Genomic DNA, 14,399 nt, shown 5'->3' with positions numbered 1-14,399 from the left:
GAAGGCACTCGGCTGACAGCTCGTTAGCTTGAGATCTCCCTGCAAAATTAGGAGTTTGGAGAAGCCTGGATGGCTGCTGGCTCCGGCATCCCCAGCACCCAAAACTCCCCAAGAGCCTGGCAAATTTTCTACCCTTGGCTGTGATTTTTTTTTTTCTTTTTGAGGCGAGCTTGAAAAGAAAATCGGGGTAGGTTTGATCAGTGGTTGTGCTGGAAACAGTTCAGGCTGGGAACTGCTAGCAGAGCAAATGCTGGTTCTAGGAATTTCTCTCCTTGAGTGTTTTCACAGTTGAATGTAAAGAGCCACCCCAGCACATTTTAAATTAATCCGTTCACGCCACTTCATCAAATATCCTGAGTTGGAAGGGATCCACAGGGATCAGCAAAGTCCAGCTCCAAACTGCTTGTCCCAGCAGAGAGTGCTTGGAGCACCAGGTGGTGCTCACCCCAAATGGGACACCCCAAATTGTTCAGGAAAAATTTAATTTTTGATTTAATGTGATTTAATGCCCAGTTATTGGACTGCCAGAGTGCATGTGGAAGCTGAGGCACCTGGCTCTGGGTTTCCCATCTTGGAAGCGTCCAAATTCTTGCTCTAATCCTGCCCCTGAAAGCTGGAGGAGTGACCTGTGTCCAAAGCAGAAGTGGGATGGAAGCTGTGTCCTGCACTGGGAGAGCACAAAAACAACAATTAACCAGGCTGGGCAAAAATAAAAGCATGGGGAAATTGCCATTGAGAGAAATAAAAACAAAAATCAAATTCTAACTATGTCTCAGAGGAAGAAACAGGGAATTTTTCAAGAAAACTCTGAGGGTCTAGTGTGTCTGAACAACATCTCTTGCACAAGGTGGAAATTCAGCAGAGCAAGAGCAAACTTGGGGAAGACGAAGACATTCCCAGGAAATATTCAGCCCTGGGAGCACGTAACCACCAGGACTGTGATGGGGCTGTGAGTGAATAGCCAAGATGGGGAGGTAGAAAATAAAAAGATTTAGACCCGAGAGTCACGTGCACGGGAATAATGTCCACAATTAAAGATATCAATGAGAACTCCCAGAGAAAGAGGCCCTTTCTCAGTGGAGAAGAAAAGGGACTGTCCAAGGAGATGTCTCTTGGGACTGCATCAGACAGAAACATGGAAAATTAAAACCGGAGCACTTAAAGGAACCCAAATCAGGCTCTTTTTTGTTGTTGTTGTTGTTAACTGAAGCGATGAAGCATTTTGCTCCGCTAATATCCTCTATCAGGTTGATGAGGTAAAGTGGCTCTTTAGAACGATTTGGGAACCGATTAATCCTCGCCTGTGGCGATCGGGCAGCGACACACAGAGTTATTGGCTAACACGGGGGTTTTTCTGCTGCCTCGCAGAGATCAACAAACTATTTCAAACAAGAAAGCTGCACGGAGAAAAATCCTGAGCGAGTGTGCTCGGAAACAGTCACCAATTGCACTTGTAAAGATTTTGCTGAGTTCTTTTAGGGCTGGTAAAATTGAGAGCTGTAACTTGTCACTTAAAAGTCTAAAAAGAAAAAAAAAAAGGATAAAACTCTGCCCGGGAGGGAGAAAGAGGAGGAGAGGGGGAAGGAAGGCGGGAAGGGGAAGGTAACTGCAGGGGAATGAGGGACAAAGGGGAGAAATGAGGGAAGTGAAGGGGAAATGGGAACTGAGAGGAAATGTGGGAGGCTGAGGGGAAAAATGAGGGGAAAAAAGAGAGAAACTGTGGGGAAAATGAGGGAGAGTGAGGGGGAAAAGGAGAGAAACTGAGGGGAGAATGAGGGAGAGTGAGGGGGAAAAGGAGAGAAACTGAGGGGAGAATGAGGGAGAGTGAGGGGAAAAAGAAGAGAAACTGAGGGGAAAATGAGGGGCAAAGTGGAAACTGAGGGGCAAAATTAAGGGGACTGAGGGGAAAAAATGAGGGGAATGAGGGAGACTGAGAGGAAAATGGAAACTGAGAGGAAATGTGTGAGATTGAGGGGAGAAATGAGAAAGACTGAGGGGGAAAATATGGGAGACTGAGGGGAGAAAATGAGGAAGATCAAAGGGAAAAGGAGATAAATTGAGGGAAACGAGGGAGACTTGGGGGAAAAATATGTGAGACAAGGGGAAAATGGAAATTTAAGAGGAAATGTGGGAGATTGTGTGGGGGGAAGGAAAGAAAATGAGGGGGGAAATGAGAAAAACTGAGGGAAAATGAGAGAGTGGAGGAAAAGGAGAGAAGCTGAAAGAAAATGAGATTGAGTGAGAAAATGAGAGAAAACATGGGATACTGTAGGGTAAATAGAAACTGAGGGGGACATGAGGGAAACTGAGGAGAAAAGGAGAGATAATGAGCGGGGGATGAGAGAAACTGAAAGAAAATGAGGGAGACCAAGTGAAAAAGAGTGTAAGAGGGAAAGGAGCAAAACAGAAAGAAAAAGGAGGAACACCAAGAGTAAAATGGAAACTGAAAGAAAATGTGGGAGATTGATGGGAGAAATGAGGGAGACTGAGAGGAAAAGGAAATAAATAGAAAGAAAATGAGAGTGTGGGCAACTGAAATGAAAGAGAGGAAAGGAAAAATGAGGGAGGACAAGGGAGAATAAAGGAGTGAGGGAAAACGGCGGAGAACGAGAGCAAATGAGATAAACTGAATGGAAACGAGAGATAGGCAGAAGGAAAAGGGGAGCACTGAGGGAAAATGAAAGACAACGAGGGGGAAAATGAGACGGGGGAGCGTGAGGGAGAGACAGAAAAAAGGCGCAGGAAGGAGCGAGCCTGCGGAGAACAAGGCGAGCCCTGCCCGGCCATCCCGCCGCGAAACCTGCGGCTTCCCTCGCTCCCCCCCTTGTCCCCACCTCATTTGTGTCGGGAATTAACACACCGTCGGGGAAACGTGGACCGAGGGCGGGATGGGAGGAGAAGGGGCGGGATGGCGCGGCCGGGAGCGCACGGCGAGGCCCGCGCGCCTGGCGCCTGTGTTGGCTGCGCACTAAGAGGAACACCGCGGGGGACAGCAGCGGGGACAGCAGCGGGGACAGCAGCGGGACGGCGGCCGGAGCGGAGCGGCCGCCACATCGCCCCTCACGGGGCTGGGGGGGGCGGCCGGACCCCGCTCCCGCCCCCCGCCTGACCCACAGCGCGGCCCCGCCCACGGGCCCGCCCCCTCCGCAGCCCGCCCGCCGCTCATTGGTGGGTGCCCCCGTCCATCACGGCGAGGAGGGCGGGGCCGCGCCCCGCGGCGTGCGGCGCGCGGGCATTGGCGGCGCGCGGGGGCCGCTGTGGCGCTGAGGCGGTTTCCGGTTCCGCGGGGCGGGCGCGGGGCTGGCGCTGCCTGTGAGTGACACACAATGAGGCGGGCGGCGGGGCCGTGAGGGGCCGCGACCGAGCAGGCGGCGGCCGAGGCGGTGGGGAGGGGGGTGGGGGGGGACGGACGGAGCGGCTTCGCTCGTGGACTGAGCGGGGGAAGAGATTCTCTCCCCGCCCCGCGCCCCGCCGACCGGGCAGCGAAACCGCCGCGGCGGCGGGAGCGAGCGAGCGGGGCCCGCGGCGCTGCTGTGCCCAGCCATGGACAATCAGGTGAGGGGAGCGGCCGCGCCGCGCTGCCGGAGGGGTGGGGCGGTGCCGCCCCCCCCCTCAGAATGGGGGGCACGTAAGGGAGGGACCCCCGGGAAGGGACCCTGAATGGGGGGGGCGCCCCTGTGCTCGGGAAGGGGGGGCTGGGCGGCATCGCCCCCCTTTGGGGGGGCATATCTGCTCCTCACACCCTCTTTGGGGGGCACACCTCCTCCCAACCCCTCATATTGGGGGGGTACATGTCCTCCCCACACCCTTTAAGGGGGACACCTCCTTCGCGTTGTCTGTGGGGGGGCACACCTCCTCCCCAGTGGCTTTTGGGGGGCACATCTCCTCGTCAGTCCCATTTGGGGGGCACACCTCCTCCTACCCACACCCTGTGGCGGGGGTACATCTCCTCTCCAATCCCGTTTGGGCGGCACACGTCCTCCTCACACCCCTTTGTGGGGGCACAGCTCCTCCCTCCAAGCCCCATTTAGGGGGCACGTCTCCTTTTCACACCTTTTGAGGGAGGCATATCTCCTCAATCCAGTTTGGGAGGGGTCACACCTCCTTCCCATCCCCACTTTGGGGAAGGCTGCACGCCTTCTCCCCACTCCTCTTTTGGGGGACACATCTCCTTAACCCCATTTGGGGGGGCACACCTCTTCCTTTCCACACCTTTTGCATAGGCACATCTCCTCCCCACCTCCCATTTTGGGGGGCACACCTCCTCCACACCCCCCATTTGGAGGGGGGCACACCTCCTCCCCAACCCCCATTTTGGGGGGCACACCTCCTCCCCAACCCCCATTTTGGGGGGCACACCTCCTCCACACCCCCCATTTTTGGTGGGTACATCATCTCCCCAATCCCATTTGGGGGGAGCACATCACACCCTTCATTTCGTGGGGACTTCTCCCCACCCCGCATTTAGGGGTCACACCCCCTCCCTAATCCCATTGAGGGGGGACACCCCCCCACACACCCCCTTCTGGGGGGGTTTCAGCCCTCTCCCCTCCGTGGGCGGCCGCTGCAGCCTGGCCCGCGGCGGGGGGTGTGGGCAGCATTTCCCGCAAATTCCTGCCTGGGATTATTGCCGGGGAGGGACGTGCCGGCGGGGCGACCCCCCCCGAGCCGCGCCGGGAAGGGTTAATGCCACCGGGAAGGGTTAATGCCACCCTGCAGGCCAGGGGGGTCCCGGGATGCGTGCGGGAAGTTTACCTGAGGTGATGGACATGGGGAGCCTTTTGTGTGCGGGTAACAGGTACCTCCCGGGCTGAGGCTCGGAACCAGCCCCGCTATCCCGGGTAATCACCGCAGCAGCGGCAATGGGAGCTGCTGATGGCTTTCAGGCAATTAGCACATCAAACAAAAACCAGAGCAGCCTTCAGAATGTTTATTGAGAAGTTGAAAGCAGGCTCCTTTGTATTATTACAAATTGTTTGAATAGGATCCTGATTTCCCTTTGTTGAGAGACACGCTTGGAAAAAAAGGAAAAAACCCTCCATTTTCAGCGGAGCAACTTTGGATGCTGGTTGTGTTGGGAGATCTTATTTTCAAATGTGTTTCAACTTCTGGCTTAATTCACAGCGATTGTTAATTGGAGCAGGGTGTGAGGAGTGCAGCAAGTACAACTTTCACTCTCAGTTAAACAGTTCTCTTTTATGTTTAATTTCGGTCTCTTCCACACAGCCCCATCTGGTTCTCAGCTCCAATTTCTCAGCCGTTTCAACTCGGAAAGGCAGATTTTGTAGCCTGACAGTCATTTGCACTTCTCAGGAGAGGGGTAGTAACTGGCAACAGTAGCAGGATTTAAAGGGTAATTACGGAATCGATAACGTGAGGCTGCGGCACAGGCTGGCTCAGGGGATGTGAACACTGTGGGAAGCATCCCAGATAAAGCAGGCCTGCAGGCACACTCCAATGTGAGCTGAGGATTTCGGCAGGCTGGCTCCATAATGCTTTTGCAGCGTTGGAGGGATTGCTGTGCTCGGGGAGAAGCACACCTTGCCTTTCTTCTCAGCCCTTAATGCGACATGAAAGAGCAGCCGGCCCTGAGCCTTGGTTCTTAGCTCAGGAGCGAGGTGGAGCTGCTGTAGATAAGCCTTAAGAACAGGAAAAAATGGCCTGCCTAGAGAACTTGCAGAGGAAGGCATCCCAAAGAAATGCTGTAGCAATAATGGTGAAGGAATTAATGAGATGAGTTTGTCCCCGAGCCTTGGGATTGATGTGTTGGGTGGCTGGAGGTATTTTGCTGTAGAGATTTAAGCTGCCTGAAAGAGTGTGTTAAGGCTTATGGTTGAAATTGGAACTGGACTGCAATTTGGGAGGTCAGGCTTTGATGCCTGGTGCTCTGCAGACCTCCTGTGAGGGCTTTTGACAAAGACAAGAAGGCTGAGATGGAGTCACTTGTGCTTTTTCAGCAAGTATTCACCATGTTCTGGAAAAAAACCTTGGGTTGGAGATGCAAAGTGGTTTTTGAGCATTAATTGTGAACACACTCCTTGCTGCAGTGTGTCAGGGAGAAAATAAGGATGATACTTTCCCAGAACATTTGTCTGGAGCTCAGGAAGCTTTCTCTTTCCCTGCTCATTGTCTAACGTGCCCTTGGTTTGGCTCCAGGTCAACATGTAATATAGGTAATGACAAATAATGCTGCCTCTCCCAATGGTAATTGGGACTTGCTAGGAAGAGCAAGACACTTATTTTCAAGCCTGAAGTGAAGAATGGGGTAGGGACTAAAACCAGCCCCTTTTTCTATGAGCCTCCTGGTGCTGAAGCTGGATTTTGGTGGGTTCAGTTTGGAATCACTGCTGCTGCTCTGGTTTGTGTAACAAATCTGCACAAAAGTTGGGTACCTTGAGTGTTTTTCTCTGTCTACAAATATGGCTCTAAGATTTCCTTGATTTATCTTGTGTCTGATTCCCATTTGCCTTTTCTCTTTTACATCTGTTTAATTCATTTCCTTTCTCCTGGCTGTGAAGTCTGCAATACTATGTGGATTTTCACCATTAATTTCATTTGGTTTTTAAGGCACTTAATGGGATTTTTCTGCTTTGAGCCTGACATGGAATACACCTTTTCTGTTACTCAGAGGCCAGAGTAAGATTCAGAAGTGCAAATCAGAATTAGGTCAGTTTAGTGTTGGACATTGTACAGGCAGATATGTAAACTTGGTCTTTGAAAGTGAGATAATAAAATATATTTAGAACCATACAGGAAACATAATTTTCTTCTGGTGAGTGATATATTCTAGAGAATATCATAAACCACCAATTCATGATCTGATTTTTCCTGTTTCAGGATGAGTTTTCTGTCAGTGCTGTGAATTCTGTAAGCTGTGAACATCAAGTTCTGTCTCTGACACTTTCTAGAAATAAAGATTCCTCAATTAGGACTTTGCTGACAATTTAACTGATAAGTGAGGCAGAGAACCGGATCCCTCTTTTAAAGCTGCTTTCTCTGCAATGTGAACATTAGGAAGAGAACAGGTATGAAATGGTGCTGGGAGCTTTTTTTGTGGCAGCTTTGCCGTCCATGACCGCGGTTTGCAGCGTGAGGCCGATCCCCACACGGGGGCTGCTGTGTTCCCCGGCGGATGCCGTGTCCTCAGCACGGTTTTGTGTTCTCTCTGCTGACGCTCCCGCCTCTGTCCCCACGCAGTGCACGGTGCAGGTGAAGCTGGAGCTGGGGCACCGGGCCCAGCTGCGCAAGAAGCCGACCACGGAGGGCTTCACCCATGACTGGATGGTGTTCGTGCGGGGCCCCGAGCAGTGCGACATCCAGCACTTCGTGGAGCGCGTCGTCTTCCGGCTGCACGAGAGCTTCCCGAAACCCAAGCGAGGTCAGAGGGGCTGGGCACGGCTTGTCTCTGTGAAAGAGCATTTTGCAAGTCGAGGTTGCGTTGAACTGTCGCTTCTCTGTGAAATATCTCCTTAAAAAGGAGAGAAATATCCATTGCGTGCGCTCCAGCTTTAACCTTTCCCCACTGTGTTTGAGGAAGGTCAGGGAGGATGGGACCTTGCTTCTGCTGAAAGGGCAGGAGGTGAGCTGCTTTCTCCTCTTATTTAAGCATTAGTATGTGCAGGTTCTCAAGACACAAGTGACAGCAGAAGATAATTCATGTTACACAATGGGAAAGATGGGTTTGATTTGTTAGAATTCACCAGCAAAAGCTGGAAGCACATGAGAGATGCTCTAATACTGGGCTCAGATGTGTACTGGGTATGGAGAGTTTTGCAGATTCTTGCAATTTCTAGTCTCAGATGCCAGTTTAGGTAGCCTTAACCCAGCAGAAATCAATGCTGCCACAGGGTGATGGTGTCTTTGCTGTACATTCCCCCTGGAAGCCCAGTGCAGTCATTGTGGTTGGGTTGGAGTGTTATTTTCTGACTTTGTTTTTTGTCTCTTTAGCAAAATGAACCTTATTCTTGGCATGGGCCAGCAGGAGCTCCTGAGGCTGAGGAGCAGGAATTGCCCTTCTCAGGGGCAGTGCAGTTACTCTGTGGAGGATTGTGTAACTGGAGCTGCAGCCTTAGTGCTTTAAGAAATACAAGCTGCCCCTGAGAATTGTTGTAATGTGCATTTTTGGCAATACTGCTTCAGGAGCAGGACACTCAGGATGCCTTAGGACAGCCTGTGACATTGGGTATTTGTGGGAGTCCACAGAGGGAAGGAGCTGAGAAGTGCTCAGCATTCACAAGGGTGTGACTCTGGTCTGTGTGTTGACAAAATCTCCTTCAAACTGATCTGTTAAAACTGATGTATGACAAGCAGGTGCAGGACTGAGCTGAAAGGTAATTTATAGAATAAAAATACAATCTGTGGGTTACAGTTCTTGTCCTCTAGTGTAATTAATTTGTTACAAATAACTCTCTTGGGATAGTACATAGAATCCCAGAGTGGTTTGGATTGGAGCCACTTAAAGCCCATCCAGTGGCACCCCTGCCATGGCAGGGACACCTCCCACTGTCCCAGGCTGCTCCCAGCCCTGTCCAGCCTGGCCTTGGGCACTGCCAGGGATCCAGGGGCAGCCACAGCTGCTCTGGGCACCCCAAGCCAGGCCCTGCCCACCCTGCCAGGGAACAATTCCTGCCCAATATCCCATCCAGCCCTGCCCTCTGGCAGTATAATACCATGGCCTTTGCTCAGGCAGTGCTGTATCATCTGCCTCTCCAGGGGTATTTTCTCCCAGTCCCTGGGTTTTCCATGCTTCCTTGAGCTCGCTGCTAATGCCAGCGTGCCTTTGACCGAGGCGTGTCTGGGTTGTACCTCAGTACTGTGGCAAATGCCTCTCCTGGTCCTGAGCTTTTGGAAGGGTTTCTTCAGATGGTGCCCTCTTGGAGCAGATCCTGCTGCTGAAGGTGGGCTCGTGCTGCTGGCAGATTGCTCTTGGAGCCCTTGGAATTTGTCAGAATAGAGTGGCAGAGGAACAAAGGCTGCTTGGCAGACAGGCTTAAGATTCCTGCTGCCATATTGGCACTGCTCTTTGGTTTGGGATTTTTCCCTCTAAATGACAGGGTTCGTATATGAAATTCAAGTTAAAGCAAGTCTAGATGTTTTTGTTATTTTTAGTGATGCCCTTTTTTCTCAGTTGCGTTTGGAGTGCTGCTTTCCAGCACCTTAATGATGGTAGAAGTGCTTAGAGCTGGGAGGGGATAATACAGCTACATTAAAGGAAAATAATTTGTGTGCTTTTAGGTTTGATGTACTCTTTCCTAATCATATTAATTACTTGGAATTCTTAAGAGAAACTCAAAAGATTTGCACTGAATTCCTCTAATTACCTAATTGACTTTATTTACATATATTGTAGTGCATAAATTATATGCAAGTGCATCCGGTTCCTGAGAGGGAGAATATCTGTGTGGGTCTCATGTTTCTCCTGGCAGCTGCTGTGTGCTCCTGCATCATGGCCAAAGAAATGATCCTGGAATCCTTCAAATTGGATATTCTGGAATGGATAATAGGAAGGATTCAGGAGCATGAACCCACACCAGATAGCGGGACAGGGGGAACTGAGGCAGGGACATGCAGATTAATTTCTGAGAAGCAATTAACTTTTCTAATTGCTGTTTCTGCACTAAGCAGCTCTGACCTTAACAGCAAACTGGTTCACCTTCCTCCTCGTGTTTCCTTGTGTGTGAAATAAATAGCAGTGCTCACCTGCCCTTCAGGTTTGTTCACCTGTGGGGGAAGCAGCAGCCGTTACCCAACTGTGAGCATGGAGGAGTGCAGGGGAGTGTTTCAAGGAAAAAATCATCACCTGCTTGTGTGTGGTAGTGTTTTGATTCAGAAATAGGGCATCAAAGTAAAGTTTACCTTTCTGTGCTGTTCCACCTTTTGGATCTTGGCCTTTCCTTGCCAGGCACTTGGAACTGGCAGTTTGCATTGTTGTGGGCCTGCCCAGAAATGTAATTGTATCTCGGTGCACAGGAGGGGAAGGATCTCACTGAGGCTCAGGCCTGCAGTGTTTTATGTTTCCGTCCATGGGAGGAGCCAAGAACAGATTTCATGTTCTTAGCTAAGCCTGTGGCCATCATCTTATTCTGTGTGGGTTTTTACACAAAGGTCAGTGCTTTAACTGTGCCCTGAGTCGTCGGAGGCCCAGCTCTCCTCTTGCAGCTCCTTTTTGCCTCAGATAAAGTTGTGCTGAATTCCAAGCTCACATTTATTTGTTCTCTTTCAGTGTGCAAGGAGCCCCCCTACAAGGTGGAGGAGTCTGGCTACGCTGGCTTCATTATGCCCATTGAAGTGCACTTCAAAAACAAGGTAGAATCTGATTTCTGGTCTTCTAATTGTTTTGAGCTGTGCCAGAGCCTGAAACTGCCTGACAGAAAGACTCTAAATTATGTGACTGTTTTATGTGTGTGTTTTTTATTAGTCTAATAAATAGAATTTAACTGGGAGTTGGAAGCTCCTGCCAGACTTCAAAAGAAAGCTTTTGGCAGAAATGGAATTGGATAGAAAGGTGATACCAGGACAGTGGATGGTCCTGGAGATTCTGAGCAGAGATTGTGCCACTTGTAGCTTCTTTAGCATGGGGGATATTAAAGCAATTTAAAATATTTTATGTACATATGGAAGTAAATAAACATAAAACACTGATGCTATAAATATTTGTAACCACTGCGTCGATTCTCAAAATATTAAAAAATCTGCTTTTGAATTTGCAAACTTATTAAATTTAACTGTATAGGTATGAAATCTGCAGAGGCCCAAGACAAACATTTGCATGTGTAGCACAAGTGTTTAGAGCTGTCTTAAAGATATCCTTGTTCTTACTCAGTGCTCTTCCAGAATGAAAACACTAAATATTTTAAGTCTTAAGATGCGTTGCCAGCAAGTATATGAAAGTTAAAATTTGGATTTATTGCTTGCTTTAAGTCTACCACAGAGGTCACATGCTGTAGGTTATGAAAACAGGGAATTGGGCACTTGTGTTCATATTACCTCAGTTTCAGTTAATTGTTTTGTTGAACATGAATAATGGATGTTTCTGGGTTTGATTACTGCTTAAATCATAAAATAAAAACTAATGTTTTGCTTATGATCCCTAAGAGGGAACTGAGATAAACTAAACCAAAAATGTTGAGCCACATCCCTGTAATCTGTGCTCTCCCACCCCCTCAGTTCTCTGAGCACCAGCCCTTACCCCAGGTGTGTTGACAGCTGACCACATGTGAAAGCCTCATTCTGTTTAGCTTCCCATCCTCCTTTCCCTGTCCCTCCCACAAACATCTGTCTGCTCTTCCCTTCTGTCCCCACTCCAGCCCAGGGTGCTCTCCTGGCAGTGTCACTGTGAATAATCACCATTTTGGGCTGGGCTCTTGGCCTACCACATTGCTCTGACCCCACTTCATGGGTTGGAGGAATAAGGAGATAATGGGACTGAGCCACAGAAGACTGAGTGCCCTCCTAAACCTGGGAATGTTTTGCCCACAAGTTGTTTTTTGGGTGGGTAAGGTAAACCAAAAGGCTGGGAAGAAGAATGGCAGGCAGGGGCTGGGGGTGAATGTTGTTAATAAAAGCAGCTTTTTTGGCAAGCACTGGAAACTAGGACTTGAGTGCAACAAAAACACCTCAAAAGCTTGCAAGTAGTTCTACTTCTGGTGGCTTTTCTGAGGTTTTAGATGGGAAGCAGTAAAATCTGCACTAAATGTTGGCTTAAGTCAGGTTCAAGATCCTTTACACTCCTGACCAAAAAATGTGAACTTCTCCAGGGTTATTCCTTAAAAGTGGAATCTCTAATGCCTGGGAGGGGTGAACTGTGTTTTAGTTCTACCCTTTCCTTTTATTTTCTCTCCCTTTCTTCACCCAGCCATTCCCCACTCTTCCCTTTTCCCTGCAGCTCTCCAATGGTTTCTTTCACAAATCCTCAGATCTCCCTCATTTCTGTGTCTTCTCAGAGGTGCTCACATTTTCTGTGACTGCCATCTGCATTCCTGTGTTTTCTTTTCCCTCTGTCCCTCATATTCTTGTGTTCCTCATGGAGTATGGAGCTGGCAGCTTTTCTGCCTAGAACTTGCTTTCACACCCACTGGGGTCATCACTCCTCATTGTTTCTCCACGCACGTGACTGCAGAGTTGTTCCCCAGCTCTGAGAAGAGAGGTGCCTTTTATAAATAAGGGAAATAGGTGGGCTCTGTTCTCCCTGGAAACAATGGAAGGAGCTGTTAATTTAGGAGAAAGCTCTTTGTTTCTGACATTTTGGTCTTCAGAAACATGACAAATAAATAGGAGAACAGGTTGAGTTGCAGACTTGTTTTCAAATGTACAGATCTTCAAAACACTCATTTTTGTCCTGTTTTTTAGCTGCATGTTTTCTGGAGAAGTTCTTTTCCATTTTTAGGCTGATTAACAAATTGCTAATTAAGGAGTTCCAGGCAGCACCTCTCATTATTTAATTGGGCCAAGGGGTAATTGAGGGAAAAGGTGGAAAAGGTTCCATCTTCCAGCACATCATTGGAACAAAGATGTGTTTTCAGATTTAGCCATGAACTAACTCAGGATTGCAGGGAGCTCAGAAGCTGCTGCTGAGGGGCTGAGCAGGGCCAGGAGGCCAGGAAGGGCTGGAGCTGTGCCAGGGCTTGGCATGGAGCTCAGGGCAAGGTGCTGACACTGCCCAGGGAATGGTCCTGGCCCCAAGGCTGCCAGAGCTGCAGGAGCTCTCAGGGCTGCTCAGGGTGGGGCTGTTGGGGTGGCTGTGCAGGGACGGGGGCTGCCCTGAGCATCCCTGAGGATCCTTTCCCACTCAGGATATTCAGTTGGCTCCTCTATCCACCTCTGCCCTGTGATGATGCCATCTGGGAATTTTAAGAGCTCAGATCATTTTCAGGAAGTGGAGTTGAAGGAAATGTAAGTGGTAAATACTTCTGCAAGGACAGGAATGCAAGACTTGGTTATAGTAAAAATTAAAAAGGGAAAGGGGAGGAGGAGGAATGGCAAAGGTTTAGGATACAGTCTGTGTTCTCCTGAATTAAAGAAGATGGTGTTAAAACACCAAATAAATTATTCTTTACTTCAAGACCTTGTTCTCCCTCTGATCTGTGTAAACCTGTTGACACTGGTGGGGATCAGCTGGTGTGAGTGCAGCAGATATTGTGAATTGATTACTGCATTTAGGACTCATCCTTGAGTAATTCTCTTCAGGTAGGTGGTATGGATTGGTTCTGGGATTGGGGTGAAAAGGCTCTTTGGAGGTGACTGGCCAGGGGAGCTGGGTGGGTTTTGAGGCCATATGTTCCTCACAATCTGACACATTTCTGTTGTTGTGTGTCCTCAGTGAAACTAGACAGACTTGCAGAGGCTTTGGGATTTGTTTATTGATGCATGTTGAGCTTTGTGAAGGTGAGAAGAGAAAGGATTTAAAGAGGGAGTGAGCCAGTCTGTGGAGATTGATCTTTGCCATGGTTGGCTGAAATGGTTTTTTTTCCACAGTTTAAGCCTCCTTTCTTAGCCATTTCCTTTCCCTGTTCTGATTTGTTACTGGGATGACAAATGCTGGCTGTCAGAGCCCTGTGCTCTTTGCTTTGGCTAAAGAAATACCAACCTGTGCTCTGGGAAGGAGCAGCTTTACTAAGAACTGTTTTAATTGACTTCATCAGGGATTTTTTAAGCAACTTGGCATAAAATTGCCCATTGACTCTTTGTGTTGGAGGAGTCCCTTTTTGTTATCATTGTGTGTGTTTGGAGCAGCAGGCTCGGTGCTCTCGGTGCCTTTTTGTCAGATGGGGAAGTGTCAGCAGAGTGTGAAAAAGGTGTAAGAGCCTGTTCTTATCCTCTCTGAACATTGCTGGGCTGTGTTTGTCCTTCTGCTGCAATCCAGCTCCTGCATGAGTAGAGCTTTCTCAGCGCTGGTATCTGAATTGCAGAATATAAATTGTGAATATTGCAGGGAGCCCGGGCAGCTGGGGGCTCTGAGCAGCCACAGCACTTGTGGTCTCCTTTAACACTGGCACAGCCTTTGCTGCTGTAACTGATCCTGAAAAACAAATGGCAGGGGCTCAGCAGGTTGATTGATAAAGCTTTTGGAAGTCGAGTTGGCTAATGACAGCAGATCATTTGGACTGGAAATGTTAGTGTGCTATTTTTGTTTTGAAATCCTTTGTGTTCCTGTAACGAGGGCTGCTGTGAGTGGCTTCTGGTGCTCGAATCGATACAAACCCGGTACAACAAATGCGTTGCTGTTTTTCTCCTGCTCTTCCCCTTCCCTCTCCCCCTCAATTTCAACAGTCTGGAGGCTTTTTTTCATTGTTGTCTCCAAATAAATCTCTTCTAGTGGTACACGTTGTAATCTGGAGGCTGTAATACAGGTCTGGCTTTGGTATTCATTCCCTGTGACATTTTTTGCATCCTAATCAAAT

General features: G+C 49.1%; 1 protein-coding gene across 2 annotated transcripts in view; it reads left to right on the top strand.

Moving 5' to 3' along the window:
* The first annotated feature begins 3,401 nt into the window (after nucleotides 1-3,401).
* MLLT1 (MLLT1 super elongation complex subunit) overlaps nucleotides 3,402-14,399 on the top strand; it is a 31,594-nt gene continuing 20,596 nt past the window's right edge. The window contains exons 1-3 of one of the 2 annotated variants that reach the window (XM_064396207.1): nucleotides 3,402-3,555; nucleotides 7,198-7,378; nucleotides 10,223-10,305. In XM_064396207.1, coding sequence (XP_064252277.1) covers nucleotides 3,544-3,555; nucleotides 7,198-7,378; nucleotides 10,223-10,305 — 276 coding nt within the window. In that variant the 5' untranslated portion in view covers nucleotides 3,402-3,543. The remainder of the gene's footprint in view (nucleotides 3,556-7,197; nucleotides 7,379-10,222; nucleotides 10,306-14,399) is intronic. The other variant, XM_064396208.1, reaches the window with a different exon arrangement.

The sequence above is a fragment of the Passer domesticus genome, chromosome 21, assembly GCF_036417665.1.
Source record: "Passer domesticus isolate bPasDom1 chromosome 21, bPasDom1.hap1, whole genome shotgun sequence".
NCBI lineage: Eukaryota > Metazoa > Chordata > Aves > Passeriformes > Passeridae > Passer > Passer domesticus.
This window is presented reverse-complemented; position numbering and strand designations above follow the sequence as displayed.